The 24294-nt window shown below is 42.7% G+C and overlaps 1 protein-coding gene across 1 annotated transcript; it reads left to right on the plus strand.

The window, feature by feature from the left end:
• Positions 1-259: 259 nt before the first annotated feature.
• On the plus strand, positions 260-24108 carry OBI1 (ORC ubiquitin ligase 1). Its single transcript, XM_075590881.1, has 6 exons — positions 260-443; positions 5556-5691; positions 7943-8034; positions 13191-13448; positions 14991-15079; positions 21748-24108. Exons 1-6 carry the CDS (start codon positions 306-308, stop codon positions 23267-23269), a joined length of 2235 nt encoding a protein of 744 aa, XP_075446996.1. The 5' UTR covers positions 260-305; the 3' UTR covers positions 23270-24108.
• Positions 24109-24294: the final 186 nt, after the last annotated feature.

The raw sequence follows: 24294 nt of genomic DNA on the forward strand, positions 1-24294 counted from the left end.
ACACACACACACACACACCACAATCGTCCATAAAAAAATAAATCTCTAAATATTGTACGTAAACTAAGTCTCCCCTCCAAACGCACTCACACCCCCCCAAACCTCTCCAAACACACTCCCTCCAAACGCACTCTCACCCCCACACACAACCGCCTGCAAACTATTCATCCAAAAATGAAAGGGGAAGTGCGCGCCCCCTCCCCCCGCGCGCCAAAATACATACCGGAGGCGGGCTTTCAAAAGCGCGTTTGCCTGTGTACGAGTTTTGTCCCTCTCGCGTTCCGTAGGGCCATTGTTTTTTTTGAATGGTCCCGTGTAGGTCTCTGTGGATAAGGGTTGAGGTACAGACCAGGCTCACAGGTCCGAGGACAATGGCACAGAATGTGCAGAATGTTACATTGTCTCTCACTCTGCCGATCACCTGTCACATCTGCCTCGGGAAGGTAAGAAGTAGGTCCATGTTACTGCAGCTTTCTGCTGGGAAATGATGCTCGTGTTGCATTGCCACCCTTCAAGGCAAAGGGGCCAACCAGGCACTTGTCTTGTTGGTCCAACTGGCAGTGAACAGTTTAACAGGGATAGTTCTGCTCTGTCTTTTCCAACCGTTTTGCTTTTACGTTTCCTCTTTCAGGGAAAGTGATGCTAATTAATCATGACTGACTAGATGCACATGGTCCGTGAAGTGAGTTTCACTCTTGTCCTTTTTTCCCCCCAGTGATCTCTTATTAAAGTCATTGTCATTAAACTCCATCCACTGTCTGAGGGGTTAATCAAGCTTGACAACTCATTTTCGCTAAGTTTCAGTCAAATCCATGTCATCATGAGATTTGTATGTATACGTTTATATAGCACCAACAGTGAAAATAAAAAGCACAGAGCGCACCGAGGTTGAATAATATTATAATAAAAGTGAATACAAATAACAAGTATCAGATTAGTCTGTGAAACATGTTGTGGTAAGAGCACTGTGAACACTGCATGCAAATCAGCCCCTTGGCTAATTGCCACTTGACTTGAGAGAGAGACTGTGAACTTGGGAGACGTGCACAAAACAGCACACGGACCGCGCGGTACTGCGCATACCCGGAAGTAGTAGTTCAGAGCAAGACGGAGGCACTACTCGATCCCAGCACGCGGGATAGACTGTCTCGAGCTCAGCGTTACTTCCCTTCTACCCACAGATGGGGCAGCATGGACTGTACCACTTAAGATCTCACTGGACAACAGATTCATTATATGTAAGTTGATACTTGCGATTTGTATTCACTTTTATTATAATATTATTGAACCTCGGTGCGCTCTGTGCTTTTTGTTTTCTCCACGCACAGAAGCAGCAAAAGGAATGAGTTGGTTTACTCTAGAGACTGTAGGAAGCATGAGCGCGGATCAATAACCCCCCTTTCATAGCACCAACAGTGTACAGAACACTTGTCAAAACTATAGTACAGGGAGGCAGAAAGGATAAACAATTGGGATCAGAGCCGCATGTAAATGATAACCCTGTCTTGAAGTGTTTACAATCTGTGCCCTTGGTATCAGGTGCTAATCCAAGTTCATTCTAGTTTACAGTAGTCCTAAAGTTCCGTTGATAATGGGGACCTACAAAACCAGGGCTGGATCAGATTCTCAAGCAGACATTCATTTTTTTTTTTTTTTTTAAATACTGATTTTGTGTTAACATAATTGGAACAGTGAATCACATTATTTTCAGCTCCAGGGACCCCGACTGTTTCCAAGATACTTAGTTTTCAGTGCCGGTGTTTCTTCTCCCAAATGGTTAATTTAAAGTACCCACATAACTGCAGGCCAATAGGAAGCTGCAAGATATGACGTTGCATGTTCCTCTTGGATGGCCGCGGGCGCCATCTTTAAATATACAGGAAGTGTACCGGTACCGAAAACTGTAAGTATTTCAGGAACCAGTGGTCCTCAGCTGAAAATAACACAGTTAATCTCCGGGGTTCCCCTCTGGTTCCAAATATGTAAAAAAAAAACATTTTGGGCCGGATTGCTGGTTTAAACGATGGGACTCTTAAGTCAGACCTGTCAACGCTTCCAGTTTAGCAGTCATTGTCTTTAGTGATGTTTCACTGATACATTACAGTGCCCTTTTTTGGGGTCAGATCCCCAAATCACTGATTTCAGTCTTTCGAGGTCGACATCTGGTATTTGTACCCTTAATATATGGAGTTGTTCGCAACACACTGTTGCAGTCTCCTGTAAAAGATAAGAAGTTAAAGCTGCAGTTCAAGCTCCCGTTTTTTTTTTACTTCAATAATTTCATGTGGGAAATCTCTACTTGCCTAAAAAAAAATCTGCATAGCTGCCGGTCAATTCGTTCTCCGTCTATTGATCGGCGAAGTTTGGCGACATCTTTAAATCTGGGGAATGTAAATGGTTGCTATAAGAACAAGCATGCTTGTTAAAATAAAATACAAGAAAATTGGTCTTTCAAAGTTGTTTTTTTTTTTTCAAACAGAAAATGCTTAAAGTATTTTTTCTTACTACAGAACTGATTTATTAAAAAAAAAACACACATGCAGGATATTGCTTGAACTGCAGCTTTAAGTTAATGTCCTCTTTGCTTCTTCCTTTGTTTCTTTTTGCCTCAACATTTAATTATTATATTCAGTGTTTTAAATTTAATTTAAAAACAACATTGGTTTTGCTGCAAGAGGTGGTGATTTGTATAAGCAAATTATTGATGAATGTAGATTTTAAATGCATCGGTTGCATCTGTTTTGTGCTTCCAGATCTTAAGTCTCTCAACTCCACACAGAAGATTGTAAGATGCCCGAACTTGTTCTGTTTGTCTATTGACAGTTACAATTGCCTGCAGAAGAATCCAGTTTTCAGCAGTACCATTAGGGCTCCTGTAACTGTAGGAGAATATTGTAACCTTAAATGGCAAGCATTAAGAATAACTATGGGCTATACCAGTGGATTTCAACTTTTTTTTGTTTTGTTAGGGAGCCCCAGAATTCGATTTTTAAATTCTGGGGAACCCCAACCCTCGTCCCCGTCTCTCAACCCCTCCCCCCCATCTCTCACCTCCCGTCTCTCCCCCCGTCTTCCTTTGCCCTGTCTCTCCTCCCCCCTGTTGCCCCTGTCTCTCCTCCCCCCTGTTGCCCCTGTCTATCCTCCCCCCTGTTGCCCCTGTCTCTCCTCCCCCCCTGTTGCCCCTGTCTCTCCTCCCCCCGTTGCCCCTGTCTCTCCCTCCCCCGTTGCCCCTGTCTCTCCCTCCCCCGTTGCCCCTGTCTCTCCCTCCCCGTTGCCCCTGTCTCTCCCTCCCCGTTGCCCCTGTCTCTCCCTCCCCGTTGCCCCTGTCTCTCCCTCCCCGTTGCCCCTGTCTCTCCCTCCCCGTTGCCCCTGTCTCTCCCTCCCCGTTGCCCCTGTCTCTCCCTCCCCGTTGCCCCTGTCTCTCCCTCCCCGTTGCCCCTGTCTCTCCCTCCCCGTTGCCCCTGTCTCTCCCTCCCCGTTGCCCCTGTCTCTCCCTCCCCGTTGCCCCTGTCTCTCCCTCCCCGTTGCCCCTGTCTCTCCCTCCCCGTTGCCCCTGTCTCTCCCTCCCCGTTGCCCCTGTCTCTCCCTCCCCGTTGCCCCTGTCTCTCCCTCCCCGTTGCCCCTGTCTCTCCCTCCCCGTTGCCCCTGTCTCTCCCTCCCCGTTGCCCCTGTCTCTCCCTCCCCGTTGCCCCTGTCTCTCCCTCCCCGTTGCCCCTGTCTCTCCCTCACCGTTGCCCCTGTCTCTCCCTCCCCGTTGCCCCTGTCTCTCCCTCCCCGTTGCCCCTGTCTCTCCCTCCCCGTTGCCCTTGTCTCACCCTCCCCGTTGCCCCTGTCTCTCCCTCCCCGTTGCCCCTGTCTCTCCCTCCCCGTTGCCCCTGTCTCTCCCTCCCCGTTGCCCCTGTCTCTCCCTCCCCGTTGCCCCTGTCTCTCCCTCCCCGTTGCCCCTGTCTCTCCCCTTTACACTCCCTCGCGCGCATGCACACACTCTTCCACGTACACACACACACTCTTCCACGTACACACACACACTCTTCCACGTACACACACACACTCTTCCACGTACACACACACACTCTTCCACGTACACACACACATCTCCCTCCCCCCTCCCCCTCCTTCCTTCTCCCCCCTCCCCCTCCTTCCTTCTCCCCCCCTCCCCCTCCTTCCTTCTCCCCCCCTCCCCCTCCTTCCTTCTCCCCCCCTCCCCCTCCTTCCTTCTCCCCCCCTCCCCCTCCTTCCTTCTCCCCCCCTCCCCCTCCTTCCTTCTCCCCCCCTCCCCCTCCTTCCTTCTCCCCCCTCCCCCTCCTTCCTTCTCCCCCCTCCTTCCTTCTCCCCCCCTCCCCCTCCTTCCTTCTCCCCCCCTCCCCCTCCTTCCTTCTCCCCCCCTCCTTCCTTCTCCCTCCCCCCCCCTCCCCCTCCTTCCTTCTCCCTCCCACTCCTTCCTTCTTCCTTCTCCCTCCCCCCTCCCCCTTCCTTCTCCCTCCCCCCTCCCCCTTCCTTCTCCCTCCCCCCTCCCCCTTCCTTCTCCCTCCCACCCTCCCCCTTCCTTCTCCCTCCCACCCTTCCTTCTCCCTTCTCCCTCCCACCCTCCCCCTTCCTTCTCCCTTCTCCCTCCCACCCTCCCCCTTCCTTCTCCCTTCCCCCTCCCACCCTCCCCCTTCCTTCTCCCTTCCCCCTCCCACCCTCCCCCTTCCTTCTCCCTTCCCCCTCCCACCCTCCCCCTTCCTTCTCCCTTCCCCCTCCCACCCTCCCCCTTCCTTCCCCCTCCCACCCTCCCCCTTCCTTCTCCCTTCCCCCTTCCTTCTCCCTCCCCCCTCCCCCTTCCTTCTCCCTCCCACCCTGCCCCTTCTCCCTCCCACCCTCCCCCTTCCTTCTCCCTCCCACCCTCCCCCTTCCTTCTCCCTCCCACCCTCCCCCTTCCTTCTCCCTCCCACCCTCCCCCTTCCTTCTCCCTCCCACCCTCCCCCTTCCTTCTCCCTCCCACCCTCCCCCTTCCTTCTCCCTCCCACCCTCCCCCTTCCTTCTCCCTCCCACCCTCCCCCTTCCTTCTCCCTCCCACCCTCCCCCTTCCTTCTCCCTCCCACCCTCCCCCTTCCTTCTCCCTCCCACCCTCCCCCTTCCTTCACCCTCCCACCCCTTCCCTCTCCCTCCCACACCCCATGCCCCTTTCTCACCGTTTAACCCCCCCTCCCCCCCCCCTGGCGGCCAAGGATCCCCAGAGGGGTGCTCACGGAGCCCCGGTTGAAAACCACTGGACTATATTTTAGTTTCCAAAACATCGTTTTTTTTTGTCTTGAATTTTACATTCGCTTATCAGGATCCATTAGATATTGCAAATTGCATGGGTTCTTTGAGTCATTAAATATAACTCCTGTCTGTTCTGTTCTGACTGACAGATTAAATATAACTTGCATTGCATGTTCTTTATATATTCAGAAATATTCCAGATCTGCGGTTTGTTGTACAGTAGAACTACCCCCTTCATTGACAGAGGGGCATATAACCAAAAAAAAAACCTCTTTCCTTGGCACTTAACAATTCCTGTTTCTTTAAAGGTACGGCAGCCTGTCATCTGTGTCAACTATCATGTCTTCTGTTCTGTGTGTATTGAATTGTGGCTGAAGAACAACAACCAATGCCCAGCCTGCAGGGTGCCTATTACTCCTGAGAATCCCTGCAAAGATATAATAGGTATGCTGCAATTGGATTGTCTTAATTATCTTCTACATTTGGGTCCTAACTCACAAGCACACAGCGACCGTTTATGTTCAAGGATGGAAATTTGAATGATAATTAAATGCTGCCACGTATAATAATTTTGAGGTATCGTTGCATAGTCTTATTCCACTCGCTCTCAAGACATGAATATTGTTGAGAAATTAAGACTCGTTCATGGACCACATCGCCAAACACGTGGTTTTGTTGTTGGATAGTGGCCACCATTGCAGTAAGTAAGGTGTGATAGATGGAGTTCCATTTACACCACAGCCGGAGTGGCTACCGGCACACCCTACGGAGGTCTGTATCTCCGGAAGTCTGGGGTCCCCGGAGTTGAAATTAATTGAGTTAACCTCTGCAGACCCCCTGCTGTAATACAGTATATTCATTTTTTTTTAAAACAATCGATCATCACTGTAACAGCTGCTCAGGGAGACACAGAGAGACAGCGTCTCTCTGTTACTCCCCTGCGCAGCTATTACAGACGCGTGACTGGCCTGGTAGGATTAAGTCAGCAGTGTCTCATTCAGAAACACAGACACCCACTGAGTTAATCATCCCGGGCAGTTTACTGCTTTCTTGTCCCGGCCCTGCCACACGCATTCACCCACTGAGGCAGTAAACGTTGCTAGATCTGTAATTTGCAGTAAGACAAACCAAAGACTAAAGGGAACTGAACCACTACATGTATAGTGTTTACAGACATTAGCAACATGGCTTTAGAAATGATTTAAAAATTGTTTGGTTTTGAAATTAAAAAATAAATAATCGTAATGACTATTTAGTTCATGAAGCATGTCACTGCATTAATGACTTCTCTTTGGTCCTGTTTGAGATTTTGTTTTAGTGGTATTACCATTTTTCTGTACATTGCAAATTCCCTAAATGGTGGCTGTTGTGGGTTATGTTAGCAGTGGCCTGTTTTGGTGTTGTATTCATGAAAACCAAGAGAAGTAGGGTGAATGATCTGAATGTAGGTGGGAAATGAGTCTTCTCCTTTTCAGTGCCATGCTTTAGTGGAGGGAATGCTCCGTTTGAATCGAAGTGCCAGCTCTTTGTGACTTTGGGTGTATATCAAAATCAGATTGTTAGATCTTCAGGGGTTTATTGATCATGCAACAGGAGTGTGAACTTTTGAGTTGTGAATTCCAACCATTTACTGTGGTTAAATTGGCATGCAAAAGATTGCTTTACTGTGTATTTTAAGTCTCTTTCGCAACAGATATTAATTGTATTCAATTTTATTCTTACATTTACTGTGGTTAAATTGGCATGCAAAAGATTGCTTTACTGTGTATTTTATGTCTCTTTCGCAACAGATATTAATTGTATTCAATTTTATTCTTACATCCTGGATGTTCTTGAACTACCATGCAGGTCTTGTAAGATTTATTATTCAGCCTCTGCTTCAAACTGTAAGACACTGGTTTGTCAGCGTTTTTCATCACATGGAACACATTTCATAAGTATGTAGTTTTAATCAAGCTCAGACCTGGCTTTTTATTTGATACATATAAAAAAAAGAAGCGCAAAAAGAGAAAAATGAGTCATAGATCATTAAAACATTTATAAACTTGACTCTATAAAACTTACATAATAAAATAGGATCCTTGTAGACCCAAACATCCACAAAAGCAAAGCATAGAGAGGGAGGGGATTGGGGGGGCCGGCGGGGGGGGGGGTTTGTTAGTCCCTCACATCCAGAGCCCATGGAGTATGGAAAAAAGTCCAATGGTGTTGCTGGATGTTTCAGCTCTAAATGGATGGAGTCTGCACCCTCGTGCAAACGGGGATGGTCGCAGCTGCCCGAGCATACGTCATCACTCTTACTCTCAGCTGCGTGTTGGCGTCGCCTCTACGCGTTTCGTGTCATATGACGCTTCTTCAGGAGGTTTTATTTGATATACAAGAATGCAAAGATTCACAGGAACTGATGCAAATTTGTACACAAATAGTATACACTAGTACTATATATGTGCACAACACTTCAACTCATGTCCTCCTAGCATCATCATGCTTTTAATATTGGTCTCAGGTGTAGAATCACTGTGTCCAAGATGACAAAATAAAGGGGTCATCCTGTCAAATGAACAATAGAGCAATGTACTTATGTTTTGAGAATTATTGATTTGAAGAAATGTTTTTGTACACAAAGCGCCACTATTTTGACTGTTTGTTAATTAGAAGTCAATTGTGTTATATGTAGTACTTTTTTATTTTTTAGGTGGTACAGGTGAAAATGAGTGCATGTTTAGTCATTCGGTCCGAAAGCACCTTCGTAAAACTAGACTTGAGCTCCTTCACAAAGAATATGAGGTAATTTTAGACTTTCTTTTTTTTTTTTATTATCAAAAATTGGATTTTTTTTACAGACTTGTTGATTCTGATTTGCTAAAAAAATACTTGTTCTTTGTTTAATTATTTTATGAAAAGCGCTAGTTCCGAGTATTTTCAGAATATAAAAGTTTCTGTTTCTATATTGTTTGTCTCCTGCCTTTCTTTGATAATTAATTTGAAGTACTTCTTTTACTCTGCATTATTACTATACTAACATTGGTTTTCTTCATCACCAACCTGTTTTAGGCTGGTGTTTAACTGTTTTACTGTTCCATTTTGGATATCTATAAGATGGCGTATTTTTTTTATATTATGTGTGTGTCTGTGTGTACAGTATATGTATGTATGTTTTTGATAACTAGTTATATAGGAACATCTAAGTGCATTTCTATCCAGTGAGTTAACATTAAATGGAAACATTAATGACCTTGAAATTTACCATTTTTGTTTGCGTTGATTAACTCATAACTGAACATATGCGTCTAATGCTGTGGGATCACCATATTGCTAACATAATAATGCATGTGGCCCTTTCGGGTAGATTCCTTAACCTCTTCTGCGGGTTAAATGCCACGTTTAATGCCATTTATAAGTCCATTGTAGATAACGCAGGATCACAGTGCGATAACCTGTGTCGCAGGTTCATGAATCCCAGTGTTTATTTCTGTCTGTTTTTATAATAACGCTTCATTGTTAAAAGGGATCCCTGAAGCAGGTGTTTGTTCACCGAAACGACGGATGGTTTGTGACTGTAATCAGTCAATAAAATGAACTTTTTATAAATTATTGCATTTCTTTTGGTGTGCTCAACTTCCCTTCTGTTCTAAAAGGGATGCTTAAAATGTTAACCTAGATTGTGTCAAGGTGAGCCTGAAATCAAGTGACCCAAATATACATTCATGTTTATTTTATTTTTTTGGTGTGTTTCATTTGTCATTTGCATCATGTATTGGAGCATGGGTTGTTAAACTGTGGTCCCTGGACTACTATAGACCGCCAAAATCTTGAGCTAAAACAAAGAAACTGACGTTTGAAGCAGGGAAGCACACTATAAGTGCTAGTGTGCGCTCATTGTGACCTTGGGCAAGTCACTATATATTCCTGTGCCTCAGGCACCAAAACTTAGACTGTAAGTTTGTCGGGGACAGAGACTTTGCGTGTAAAATTGTATGTTCAGGGCTCCATACTACAGCTTAACCCGTTATAGCGTGATCCGATTCAACGCGGATCCGCTTAGAACGCAGTGTGAGCGTGGCTCCCAATAAATTACACAGTCACACACATAAGTACATTTTCTTATACCATAAAACAAATACCTGTATACTGCTGCTCACTGAGGTGCGCTTTTGCCCGGTCACGTGGGTGGTGCGGCGCGCTCTGGTGACGTCTCTGGCAGGCTGTGCGACATCTGGTGGATGCTGGTGGCAGGACTCCAGGAAGTGAAGCTGGCTGGAGTGGAGCGTGCTGCTGTTGCTGCATGACACTGGGACTTCACCACCTTCCTATAGTTCTCCCTGCTGCAAGAAGTTTATCCAGCCCCCCCCCCTCCCTGTATACAGTTTCCCCTCAGTCTAATCCCCCCGACCCCTTGCATATAGCGCCTCGGCGATGGCTGACCCGGACGCCATGTCCGTGGTGTCGGATCCCCAGCATGCTGCGGAGCGGCTCCGGGTAAGTTCTGCGTGGGGGTGCTGCTGCGCCGCCGGATCTGGGACAGCTGGGAGAGTTATCCCAGCTCTCCCCCTCCGGCGGACGCGGAACCCCTGATCGCGGCTAGTTTTTTTTCTACGATCCGCTTATAACGCGATCGCATTATGTGGACCCCAAGCACTGCGTTATAATGTGGTTCAGCTGTATATTGTAATTCTAAATTGCTTTAAGTTTCATTAGGGAAAAAGGACTGTAGAGAATAAAGTTGTTGATGTTATGACTTCAGGCAGCTCCATTTTGTAGCCTGTGGCTTTGTGTCACTACAAGTATACGTTTCCAATTACTAATTTTTAGATCCATGATTATTTAATTTTTATTTTTTTACAGAATGTTATTTAAACAGGCATATTGATGAGCTGTTTGAACGGCTTCCTTGCAAGAAGGTAGAGGGTTAATTAAGTTTCCAATCCCCCCCCCCCCTTAATAGGGTAGAGTAAGGATTTAAGGAGTGTGGTGGTCCTCTAAGGATTTCTTAACATTGAACTGATGTGTTAGAGTAACAAAGTAAAAACTTGTACTTTATGCTATGTTATGTTTTTATGCCTTGTTCTCACGTCATAAACACGCAGAGGCATGTGGTAGTGGTATCAAAACTACTTGGTAATTTGTACCAAGTAATTATGAAATCTCCATAAAATCGTTTTTCCTTACTGATTAAAGCGCCATAACTTTCACATTTTAGTAATTATTCAGACAAGAATGCTTCCATGAGTGTGAACACTTTCCTTGTATATATGTAATGTCATTATATAGCGCCCATAGTGTACTGAGAGCTTTACTAAAGAGACAATACAGTACAGGGAATTATAATATAATAAATGCAACAAAGTTGGATAATAGTAAAGGAAATTCTTCCTGGAGCATTTACAATCTAAGTGGTATGTTGGAAGACTTACAGAGAGTGAGCGTGTAGGTGCAGGAGATGGCAGTGCTTGGCCCAATGGTTGGTAGAAGCGACTGGGTTTTGAAATACTTAATTTAAGAGGTGAGGTTTTTAAGGTTTGACTTAAAGGTGGGGAAAGAAGGTGATTGGTGCATACCAAGTGTGAGGAAGTTCCACAGGTGAGAGGAAAGAGGTTGGAGGAGAGCGCGAAAGAGAGCAGTAGAGGTGGAAAGAGACCATTATGGGTAGAGCACAGGACAAGAGCAGGGGCATAACAAGAAATCAAAGCTGATATATAGGGGAAGAAATTAGTGTAGAGCCTTGAAGGTAAGGAGGACAACTTTGTAGGTGATCTGAAACTTGATGGGAAGCCAGGAGAGGGATTTAAGGTAGAGATGAGCAGATACTGTTTTGGGAGAAAGTTACATTTTTCTAGCGGCAGAAGAATTGTGGATAGATTGCAATGGAGAAACTTTTGAGACAGGGAGGCCTGTTAGTTGTATGTTACAATAATCTAGAAGGGAGAGAATAAGGGCATGCATTTGAGTTTTAGCAGTAGATTGACAGAGGAAAGAGTGTATCTAGACAATGTTATGGAGGAAGAAGCGACAAATTTTAGCCGTGCCGTGAATGCAAATGGAGAAGGAAAGGGAGGACTCAGCTATCACTCGTATGCAGCGTGCTTTAGCAACAGAATAGATGGTAGTACCGTGTACTGTGATGGAAATGGGGTTATTAGGTCAGGATTAGGGGGAAATACGAGGATCTCCATTTTAGACATGTTAAGTTTAAGGCGGCAGCGCACCATCTACTAGGATATAGCGATGAGGCAACCAGAGATTTGGACCTGGATTGCAGGAGTGAGGTTAAAGGTGGATACATATGTGTATCATCTTATAGGGATGATCCCTAAAACCAAAAGAGTTATTAGGTCACCAAGTGATGGTGTATAGAGCGAGCAACGAAGATGTCCCAGAGTAGAGCCCGGGGGTACACCAACAGAAGATGGATTTGAAATTTTGGTAACAGAGATTAAACATGTGCGATGGGAGAGGTATGAGAACCGGGATAGAGCTTTGTTGCGGATACCAAGAGGGTTTAGAATATGAAGAAGAGAGTGGTCAACCGTATCGAAGGCAGCAGTGAGATCGAGTAGGATAAGTATTGAAAAATTACCATGAGATTTTGCTTCATGTAAATCATTGGCTTCTTTAGTGAGCACAGTCTCTGATAAGTGAGCTGAACAGAAGCCAGATTGTAAAGGGTCCAGGAGAGAATGGGAATTAAGAAATTTGATCATACAGAGAACACGAGACGTAAGGCACGTTGGGTCTATGGTGTTTTTGAGAATAGATGTGACCAGTGCATGCTTAAAGGAGGAGGGGAAAGTGCCAGAGGAGTTGAAGATGTGAGGACTAAGACAGGAGAATGAGTTCTGATAAGATGTGAGGGGATGGGATCTAGAGGGCATGTGGTAGAGGGACAAGAGAAAATCCGCATACAACTCCGTAACAGGAGAAAAGGAGTGGAAAGTGGAAGGAGGAGGAATAGGTAGAAACAGAGTATGGGGAACATCTTTTTTCCATTTTAACTTAAAAGTATTAAAAATCTATGATTGTAGGCAGGTCTGTAAGTGGGCAGGGTTTTTCACTACACTTAAAGACTTTAGAGAGGTGCAGTTCAAACAAACCAATGGTAATGACATGTTTAAAGGTTAAATATAGGCGTCTTGACACTTTGTTTTTTTGTTTTACAAAATAAAATAAAAAGCCAGCTACAACTAATTTTAAATACTTTTATTTTATTCAACTGTTGCAATCTTAAACTTGGCAGGGGTTTTTACTTTTAGTTCTTACCTTTTTGTGTGATGTCACTGTTCAGCAGGGCCCTACATTTTCAAAGGGCCTTTTTTCCACTCCTGACCAATCCTATGATTGGCATACATTGTACTTTTTAGTGTCTTTCCAAGGAAATTCACAAATGTAACAATTTGCTTTAATGATGATTAAATTACATTACAGCTAAATGGACTGCTCCCTAATAGAGGCGTAGAAATATAAACTGAAATTGCAATAAAATGAAATCCCTTTTCAATATGATAATTTTAGACACTAAAACCTAAAATGCAGAAAAGCTCAGTGGTGGCAGTTTGTAATAGAGCCCTGGAGGAAAATATTCTTACATCAATATTTCTCCAAAACGGCAAAGTATTAAATAACTTCACAGTGATGTGATCAGGATTTAAAAAAAAAAAATAGGAAGTACCTTCTACTTTTTACATCCTTTTTAAATGAATAAATAAGACTACCCTGGTCCCAGGATGTTGTTTTGTTTATTGTGCTCCAGATCATTCCAATAAATGATGGGAAACAACATTCCAGTAAAGGCCTTGCACTATTTAATGGTAAACGTGGGCTATCTTTTCTAAAATATACTTTATGAAAGTAGACATTGAAAATAATGAAAGGACTATATTATGTTTCATCAGACATATTTGAACTGGATGGTGAACTGTTGCCTTTAAAATGTTCCCTTTTTTTAGGATGAAATAGAATCACTGCTAAAAGAGATTGATGAACTGAAAGGAAAAAATATTCATTTTCAAGAACAGCTGAAAATTGTTCTTGATCCGATTCCTGTCGCTATGTCTTCTTCACCCAGTGAATGTGAAGGTGGAACCAAAGCTGCAGAAGATAAAAGCTGCATAGACACTAGAACCTCAGAGGAGTGGAACAAAAAGCTTCAAGCAGCACATGACATAACCAAAAAAGTTACAGATGATATTGAAAAGCTAAAAGAGGTCAAGTTAACCTGGTGTATTGCATTATTTTCTCCCTAAATCTGCAGTTGGTAAACTTTTTATTTTATTTTTTCTCTACACGTCCATAACTATGACAGAACTTCCCATGCCACCAATGTTTTACAGTGATCTACTCATATGTACAGTACCTACATAGTTTTATTCTTACTGAATGCGCAATTTTCTATATGGTTTAGTTATCCGTTGCTGTTTCAATCTGCTTGTTTTAGTCTTCGTTTGCCAAGTGCGAAGGGAGGTACAGTACAAAAGGAAATGAAACTCGGCAAATGTTACTTATCTGCTTGTAAGTGATAGTTGTGCTACAGGTTGCTCTAAAGAAGAATTGTAATAGAAAATAAAAGCAAAGCAATCTTCTGGTTGGAGGTTGTTGGGCAACTTTTAAAGGGGCAATCCCTGTTTTTTTTTTTTTAAGTTTTCAGTGTTTTTGATAAATGCATAGTTTTGCAAATATTTTTCATATTTTGTTATTTGCATTATAAAGTAGATAGTAGAACATCTGTATTACTATTCTGGTAAAAACTGTGATGGGTTTTAATCACAAATTCTTCTAGTTATCACATTCGTTATTTTCAATAATACACTGTTAGACCATATACTGCACCGACACACTTTATTCGAGCAAATACCCAGTATGTACCTGGCAGATACCTGGAATGCGCCGCTCCTCACCTCTGACAAGCCCCGTTGCGTTTGCCTTCCCAGCCTGGGTTCATGCCTGGCTGACGGGCGGCTGATCTGTTAAATGATAATGATTAGGATTTAATAGGCTGCAATGCTTCGCGTGTCTACCAGATGGCATAAATTCATGAATTGTAATGCAGTATATATATATATATATACTGTGCGGTATTGCAGCCAGCGGGAATAAAATGCTTCAATCCCTGCCTGGAAAATAACCCAATGCACTCGGGCAGAAAACAGTCACAAACCTCAATACACCCGGGTATACCCGAATTCGTGGGACTAGCCGAGCTCGAATAAAGTGTGTCGCCAGTGTATCAGTTTAATTAAGAACTCATGATTTCTAATTCGTCTTGCAATATAGGAAGCCAATCAGCTGCTCAGCAGCAAGCCTATGGATGTGTCATACTGCATTCTTCTCTGCACAGAAGGTTTCCCTTTTTGTGAACTTCATTATTTGACTTTAATGTGTGCTGCTTTATTCAGTCAAGTGGAGAAAATTATCATCTATTTTGCTGATACCTGCATATTGTAATTTTACTTGGCCAAAAAATATCTAGTCATGTGAAAAAACATGGAAAAGCAATTAGTACATTCCCTTAATGACTTTCTGAACTAACTACATACTGTAGCTTTGTTTGTCTCCCTAGATAGGGAACTCGCATTGTGTTTTGGGAATATGAATACAAAATGCCTTTGCAAACCTGTCCCAGTGTTAATTAAAAGTGATGTTTTCTTCAATGTTACAGATGTATATTTCGATTTTCATTTATGTTCATTTTAGTAAGAATGTGTTTCTTGTTGTATCCTTTGTTATAATTTATTATTTGTATATTGTAGGCAAATAAAAAGCTGAGAAATGAAAACAGCACATTTGTGAGAGAAAATTTACGATTGAAAGCTGAAGTAGAAAGCCGATCACCTCAAAAGTATGTTTGTGTATGTTTTCTGTAAATGTTTTTAGGGTTTTATGTTTTTATACACAATGTTTAACTGTTCTTGTTTCACTATACTTGTTGATCCATTCATCTCCTCTAACTTCTCCCAATAACTTAATTCACTAGTAATATAAACTTTATTGGTGAAACTCAGCAAATGTTACTTATCTGATTGTATGTATGTATGTACAGTATGTATAGCTTTATTTATATAGCTCCAGTTATGTACATAGTGCGTCACAGTAGTAATACATGGGTCTGGGTCTGGAGTTAGAAGGGCGAGAATGGCAGAGAGAAAGAGGGACATGTAGATCAAGAGATGAGGATAGGGCAGAGTTGTAGCTCCTGACCAGGTTGTCAGTTTAGAGGAGAGGGAGAAGTGCCAAGTTGGAATCCAAATCTGGTAGGTTAATACCAACTTTGTCTGTAGAAATGTGGGGTAGATGGAAGGGGAGAAGTGAGAGAAAATTAGATGAGATGATGGTCAGAAGGAGTGAAGGGGGAAATAGAGAAATTAGAGAACTTTTTGGCAATGGCCATCTTTGTAGGTGCTGAATACAATCAATTGGTGAAGGCCAAAAGAAGAGGTTAGAGAGTGAAAGCAGGAAGCCCAAGGGAGAGAGGTGTCATCAATAAGGCGTTCAAGTCCCCAAGGGGAGTGAGGAGAAAAAGGCGAGCCAGGATTCAGTGTGAGAGAAAGACAGAAGGGAGATGAGTAGATGTAGGTGGGCGATAGATGACCACCACGTGGAGATGGAGAGGAGTAAAAAGCCGGACAGTGTGACACTGAAAGGAGGGAAAAGAAAGAGAGAGAGGGAGGAATAGAAAGGGTTCAGTAACGGCAGATTGAGAGGAGGAGTCCCACGCCTCCACCCCTGGCATCAGGGCGTGGAGTGTGGGACAAAGAAAGGCGACCATGAGAGAGGGCAGCTTCCAGTGCAGAGTCAGACTGAGGGTTAAACTAAATGACCCTTTTTCAAGAGAATATACAGGTATTGCACTGTTTTTTTTTGTCACATAGGAAGTAGCTTTAGGCTGTTTGTTTTTTGTTGTATACATTTAGCCAAGCCCACTAGCACTCCTTTTGACACACACACACACACACATATATATGTATGTCCATAGCATAACAGTGTTGCACACTAGCCTTCTCAAAATTCTGATGCTTGTCCCATAAAGCAGATAATAAACTTGTATAGTTACCAGAGTAGCCAGAACTGGTCCGGTGACAGAGACACAGCACACAGTGATATAGAAAAAAACTGTATTAAAGATAACGCAGGACACCAACGTTTCGGTCCTCAACAGGGACCTTCCTCAGGGTAGTGCACTACCCTGAGGAAGGTCCCTGTTGAGGACCGAAACATTGGTTTTGGTGTCCTGCGTTATGTTTAATACAGTTTTTTTTCTATACCACTGTGTGCTGTCTCTCTGTCACCGGACCACCGGACCAGTTCTGGCTACTCTGGTAACTATACAAGTGTGTGTGTGTGTGTGTGTGTGTGTGTGTGTATATATATATATATATATATATATATATATATATATATATATATATATATATATATATATATATATATATATATATATATATATATATATATATATATATATATATATATATATATATATACACATTTTGTGGTAATGTTTGGTGTTTCTCAGAGCTTGTTGGGTATCTGTGTGTTTATTAATTTTGTGCAGCTGGTCTCAGCTGTTTTTAGGAGGTTAGCGGCCCCTCCCCAAGGTTTAAGCTCGCCCTCCTCACTTTCCAAGTTGGCAGGTCTGTTTCGTTTTGCTGGGTTAAGGCAGATCATTCTTTCTGTAATTATACAGGTAAATAAGAATTTTAACTCGTGTAGTGTTAGGACCTGCTAACGGTCATGCTTTGAAGTGGCAGCAGGCTTGAGATGCTTTGGCCAAAGGGTTAAACTAAATGACCCTTTTTCAAGAGAATATATAGGTATTGCTCTGTGTATTTTTGTCACATTGGACGTAGCTTTGGGCATCTTTGTTTTTTGTTGTATGAAGAGTCAGACTGAGTAAGCAAAGTTTCGGTTATTGCAGAAGAGCAGAGCATGAGGGAAAAAGGAGTCGTACACGGAGAGGAACTTTTTGGAAAGGGAGTGGGCATTCCAAAGGCACAGTAGAAAGGGAGAGAGGATGGAAAAGAGGAAAGTTGACAGAGGACAGGTATAAGGTTAGAAGGGTTGACACAAAGAAAAAAAGAAGTTTTATGTGAGGACGAGAGCATGTAGAAATAAGGCAGGGACAAGGATTGCAAGAGATTCACCCAGAAGCAAGGAGAAGCATGGAAAGAATGAGAGAATGTGTGGGAAATGTATAAGTGTGTTTTAAGTGCAAGGACTATAGCTGTGTAGTGTGATAGGGTGCAGATTGGAAAGGCGTTCATGTAAACTGAAAAATGGAAAAGGAAGGACAGATTAAGAAATATGAATGGAGTTATACATAATGAGGCTGGTAGAAAGAAATATGTGTAGTTTGAAAAGAGGTAAGGTCAGAGCAAATATAAATAGTAGAGCAGTCATGGCAGTGGTAGCAGTGATGGATTAGTGTTTAGACGGCAGTGAGGACTGGGCAGTGAAAATTAAGTTCGGGTAAAGATACAGTGGGTTGTGAGAAATGCAATATATTAGTGGAGGTGCTCTAGAGCAGGGGTGAGCAAACTTTTTATGCCGAGCCCCCCTTTTCATCCATGAAATTTCTCGGGCCCCCCCTGCCTGATGTAATCAAAATCACATGACGTCAGTGCACGTGAGCTGGTTCAGCCATTGAGGGCGAACCAGCTTTGTAACGCCCCCGCCACACGTCTACAAAAAAAGTATTTATAGCACAAATTACATAACTTAAAAATAAATATTATAATATTTGTCTAATAGCGTTCCCATTTCTGCTGTATTATTAATCTCTCTCTTCCCGCCACATTAGAACACCTCAGGACCTCTCTAACCTCTTCCAGTCTCTCCCTGTATTTCTCACTCCCCCTCCAGTCCCTCTCTATTCCTCCCCTCAGTGTCTCCCCCTCCCCCCCCACTCTCTTTCCCTCCCCCCAGTGTGTGTCTCTTTCTCCCTCCCCCCATTGTCTCTCACTCTCTCCCCTCTTCCAGTCTCACACTCCTCTTCTAGTCTCTCCAACTCCCTGTATTTCTCACTCCCCCTCCAGTCCCTCTCTATCCCTCCCCTCAGTGTCTCCCCCCACTCTCTTTCCCTCCCCCTGTGTGTCTCTCTCTCTTTTTCCCTCCCCCTAGTGTCTCCCTCCCTACATTGTCTCTCACTCTCCTTCCAGCAATTGCCTCTCCCTCCCCCCAGTGTCTCTCTTGCACTCTCCAACCAGCTATTGTTTCTCCCTCCACCCGGTGTCTCTCTCACACCCTCCCTCCAGCCATTGTGTGTCTCTCTCCCTCCTGCCAGTGTCTCCCCTCCCACCAATGTCTCTCTCATCCCCATCCCCATGTAGCTCTTTCACCCCCCCCTCCCCATGTCACACTCACTCTCACCCCCCTCCCCATCTCACACTCTCACCCCCCTCATGTCACTCACACCCTCCCCATGCCTCAGTCTCACACTCACTCCCCCATGTCCCAGTCTCACACTCACTCCCCCATGTCCCAGTCTCACTCTCCCACCCCCCCATGTCCCAGTCTCACTCCCCCCCATGTCCCAGTCTCACTCCCCCCATGTCCCAGTCTCACTCCCCCCCCCATGTCCCAGTCTCACTCCCCCCACATGTCCCAGTCCCCCCCCATGTCCCAGTCTCACTCCCGCCCCATGTCCCAGTCTCACTCCCGCCCCATGTCCTAGTCTCACTCCCCCCCATGTCCCAGTCTCACTCCCCCCCCCATGTCCCAGTCTCACGCCCCCCCATGTCCCAGTCTCACGCCCCCCCATGTCCCAGTCTCACTCCCCCCCATGTCCCAGTCTCACTCCCCCCCATGTCCCAGTCTCACTCCCCCATGTCCCAGTCTCACCCCCCCATGTCCCAGTCTCACCCCCCCATGTCCCAGTCTCACTCCCCCATGTCCCAGTCTCACTCCCCCATGTCCCAGTCTCACCCCCCCATGTGCCAGTCTCACTCACCCCCTCTCCCCATGTCACACACGCTGATGCAGGAAGCAACGAGATGCTGCTGTGTACTGTAGCACAGCGCAGCACAGCGCCACTTAATGGCCAAAAGAAAAATTGCCGCTGCAGACGGCTTTTTTCCCTCTGCTCCTGGCAAAATCGCCGCTGCTTCCTGCGCCCCCCCTAAACAATGTTGCGCCCCCCCAGGGGGGCGCGCCCCCCAGTTTGCGCACCGCTGCTCTAGAGTGAAGAGAGCTTCATCTTCTTACGTCTGTGATAGAAACTCTCCTCCTTTCCAGCACATTTCATATTTAGAGTTCAGGGTCAGTAGATGTGTAGATGTCCACTTGTTCCACTTCTGTTGGACTCCCTGTTAAACTCCACACTGTATGCCACTTAAAGTTAGGCTGCTCCCCTAGTCTGTCACTAGCTATATTTGTTTAAGAAGTCCCCTGATTCAAATTATGCCCAGACTCCGCTTAATTATCACATTTGAGGCACAGAAGGCAAATAATAATAGTTATATACGTTCACGGCTTTACAAATGTGACCTGAATTGTGAAATCATACTGTATATAGTACATACAGTATCTCTTTTTGTGGTGTGTTTTTTTTTTTTTAATGAACCCTTATAATGATACAAATGTCATGTACATTTTTGAAGAATGGATGTTTGAGCTCAAAGTCAAAATGCATTTCGGAACTAGAGTGGTTTTATTGCTCAGGAACCGTTGTCTAGTCCGTGGGAAATAGTATGTAATATGGTATTTGCATTGTAATCAATAAATATTTTTTTTTATATAGCATACTAAACACTCACTAGAGTCTATTATGCCTTCTTGACAATTAACATACATCATTTTGACAAGCATTTTGTTGTAGGAAGTCATAACTTTGATATTAATGAGTGAGCTAATAACAGACCTTCATCTGGCTAAATAGAGGAGCCTTGAATTATTTTAAGGACAACCAAGTGGGTGCAAGCTAAAAACAGCCTAGTTATACTATACAGTTATAGAAAAAGAATATCTGTACCAACAATGTTTATCAAAAAAAAGTGAGTCATGTGGGGAAGTAATGCTCTAATGATGATTCACATAACATTGGTAACCAGTGTCCTCAATTAAATTACTCTGTTTTTCCACATATTGTTGCACTGCAGCTATATTTTACAAAAATAGAGCAACCTCACAGCAGCTTATAGAACACACATCTCCCTGCTTTACAGGTACCAGATTACCCATTGTATAAACTATGTTTGATATGCTTGGAGATTTGTCCTAGAAGCACTGGTTCTCTAAGATCATTTCACTAACATTAATTAAGAATGTTTTCACATTCTGATTTAATTAAAGATATTAATGACTAAACTGTAATTAGCCTACAGATATAAATTATGCAGATTTTACTGTGATTTTCTACACAAGGGCATTAAAAAAAGGACCATGGAAAACTGCATTTCTTATTCATTATTTGGGATGTAACATGTGTTGCCTTAGTAATGCTTTTTGTCTAAACACCTGCATGCAAACATATTTACCACCCTATTGAATATAATCACCAACCACTTTACACAATTGTACTGTTAAAAGTAAAACTGGATTTTGTATCTGAGGACACTGGTTTAAATAGTTGCACTTTCGATTACTGTGCTTCGCTGGGTAAGCACTAAAACCATGTCCATTAAATAAATATTAAATCACACATTTTATCCATTATCCAATTTGACAGGTATGCATGTAAATGTTAAAACTGTGTTTCATTTCTTATGCCTCAAGTGTTTATCCCAGGAAACTTGCATAAGCACTTTAATTTTAGGTAGTAGCCAGGAAGACTCATTTTGAGTTTACATGAACCTGACTTTCTATTACACAAACCAGACTATTCATAGTTGGACAACCTGATGCAATTCAGATTTAATGTAACATTCAGTATTCTTCATGTCAGTAATGTTTCATTACAAATCAATGTTTACAATAATAACTCACAATAATTATGCAAAGTTGGTGTAATAAAGTGTTAATATTTTGGCCATCCAGTGTGTTCAATATAGTCATTTATAATAACATACACTGAAGATGTGAAATCTGTGCCTTTTTTGTTTAAATAAATTTGCAATTTACTTTATTCCTAATGTATAACATTACACCTAACTAGTGCAAAGTCTCTGTTTTTGGTGTACCGTCTTTCTTTCATTAGTCAATCATTACTGATTGCATGAAAAAAGCCAGTTTAAGCTCAAGGTTAGAGAGCTGCATTGATGTACAGTGACACGTTAGGTTGTTTCAGAATAACTACAATCCATAAATTTACAAGAAACAACAAGGCAGAGCCACTATATTAGTTCTTATTCTAAGAGCAATAATGCCAAATTTGTGGCTATGACACAAGTAAGCATTTGCTATTTACAGTAAATAAATAATAAAAATGACAACATAGAATGTACATTTTTTTTTTATCTGTATGTAAATTACACTTGTAATGTTTTAGGTTGCATGTATTTTTTTTTTATTTATTTTTTTTAATAGTGAGAATTTTTTTAGAAAACTAAATCAAAATGGAATTGTCTCTTTTAGGTTTGGAAGATTTACTGTTGCTGCATTACAAGCTAAAGTAGATCAGTATGAACGTGAGATGAACAGGCTGAAAAAAGCACTTGAGAGGAGTGATCAATACATAGAAGAACTGGAGTGTCAGGTTGAGCACCTGAAAATGCCTGCAGATCAGAAACAAGTGAGATCATACAGTGAAAACACTGCACTTAGTGAAGAAAATGTACAATTTGAAGGAGATGGAACAGCACTTGATTGTCAAGAAGTGAAACAGAAGGAGATTTTTCTGAGTCTCAGTGATGAAACCTCTGGGTTTGGTGTGCAGGATTCCAAAGGTACATGCTCAAGTACAGATGGTCACCCATCAGACATTAGCAAAGCAAGAACCTTAATGGAAAAGGAATGCTCTCCTATTTTGCAAAAGAGGACTTTAGCTAAACTAAACAAAGATGGTTCTACTACATGGGAGGGTAACGTGAAGAGATCCCCATGTAAAGACAAACGGTTGAAGGATAAAACTGATGGGCCTACACCATCTAAAGACGAAGAGATGCCTGGATGCAGTAGCCCAGGTACGTCTTTACTGCCTTTTAGTTCTCTTCAGTTGAACACGCCTAATAGAAAGAATAGTCTTCCTTTTAACCAGGTGAACATGAAAAAACCTTTGACATATCTTAGAAAATTAATGTTTGACTTTCCTGATGAAACCAAAACAGACAGTTTTTCCACTGCAAACAATGAAAATTGTTCAGACACTGAGAAGGACCCAACATATTTGACAAAACAGAAATCTGTTTTTTGGAATCCTTGCCAAGTCAATTCTGAAGCCCAGAAAGGAAACGCTGAAATATGTGGACAAAAAGAGATTGATATGCAACCAAGAAAGACTGTCACAAAGCCAAAAGACCAAGCAGGTCAGTATTTGTTCAAAAGGTTACAGGCCATAAGTGATGATGAAGTAAATCGCACCAGAACCTCTAGTGAAACGTCAATGGATGCTGCCTTTCTTGATAAAATCAGCGAGCTGGATTCCATGATGTCAGAATTAGAAAGTAGCCAAAGCCCATTTCATGACAATGTCACATCTAACTTTGTATCATCATTGTCAAAGAAGGTCACAAAGCTTCAAAATGAATCTAAAAGCAAAGTTAATAAAACCTCTGATACCGCTATTTGTCCACAATCTACCCACCTGTCAGAAAATACAGAACATCTAACACCTGGTTCATTTCCAGTGTCTTCCCCATGTACTTCTGATAATGATTTCCCATTGTTTGGAGGGGAGTCTTTAGTCCTGTCCCAGGATACAGACTTCCAAAAACATCAGTCGAATTCAAAGGTTATGCTTTGCAACCCACTACCACAATGTAAAGATCAAACTCAATTTCAGTCCTCTGTGTTTAAAATGCCTAATGAAGAGCAAGATACACAGTCAGCTTGGACTTCTTCCTGTGTTCCTGATAGCAGTAATAACAATTGTCAATCAGGAAAACGAAAGATGAGTAACCTTTGTAGTGAAAGTCCTTTAAAATCATTTAAACTCTGATTCGAATGCTTAGTATTTGTAACATAAGGTCTCAAAGTTTTTTGCAGTCTATTTTGTTAATTACGCCTGTCAATATGTATATGAGATGTTACTGGAGAAAGGGCACTGCATTGAAGATTTGGCCCGTTAGAAATGTATACCTGGCACCTTCTTTTCTGCATCTGTCCAGAGAAATGGCTGTACAAGTAGAGCTGTGTGTGTGTGTGTGTGTGTGTGTGTGTGTGTGTGTGTGTGTGTGTGTGTGTGTGTGTGTGTGTGTGTGTGTGTCAAGAAGTGACATACATACATACACACACACATACGTATGTATAGATATATATATTTATTTTTTTATTTGAGATGTTCAAGAAGTGGAATACATCCTAAAGCATTAACTTCATATCAAAATACGACTTGGTTGTTTACCATTGGTCCAAGGCTTGAGTTCAGCATGCAAATACAGTCTGCTTTACTAACGAAATACTTGGTGAAAGCAGGGGTATACTATGTAGAAGACTTAGGGGCTGATTCAATATACTCCGAAGAATGATTGGCCGAAACATGCCATTGAATCGGCCTACCGCACCATCAGACCTTCAGAAATAAGGCTCTTAGTCTTGCATTGCAACTGGTATCACACAACCAGAATCTGAAGTGTAACATGATGGAAAGGAAGAGGCAGAGCACAAAGGCTCATTAACCAATTTGTATCTACAGTAGTTGGTGCAAAAATGATTATAAAACTAACACTTTTTTTTGTATACATATATTTTGTGTATTATTATTTTTTCCGATCATTGTTGATTCTTGTGTTGCTACTTAAGTCAGTCTATAAATGAATCATTGGAAGCCTTTGATTTTCCTCTGTAAATTGAATAAAAAATATCAAGATTTGTACAACTGTTTTTCCTTATTTAAAATGAAATTTGCTACGTAGTTCTGAATTTGCTATATATACCAATCATTTACCCTTTGTTAGAGGAATGTTTCCACATTTGCAACATATAGTAGATGGCTATTAGCATATATCTGTGTCCAATTAGGGA

Source organism: Ascaphus truei, chromosome 3, assembly GCF_040206685.1.
Source record: "Ascaphus truei isolate aAscTru1 chromosome 3, aAscTru1.hap1, whole genome shotgun sequence".
Classification (NCBI taxonomy): Eukaryota; Metazoa; Chordata; class Amphibia; order Anura; family Ascaphidae; genus Ascaphus; species Ascaphus truei.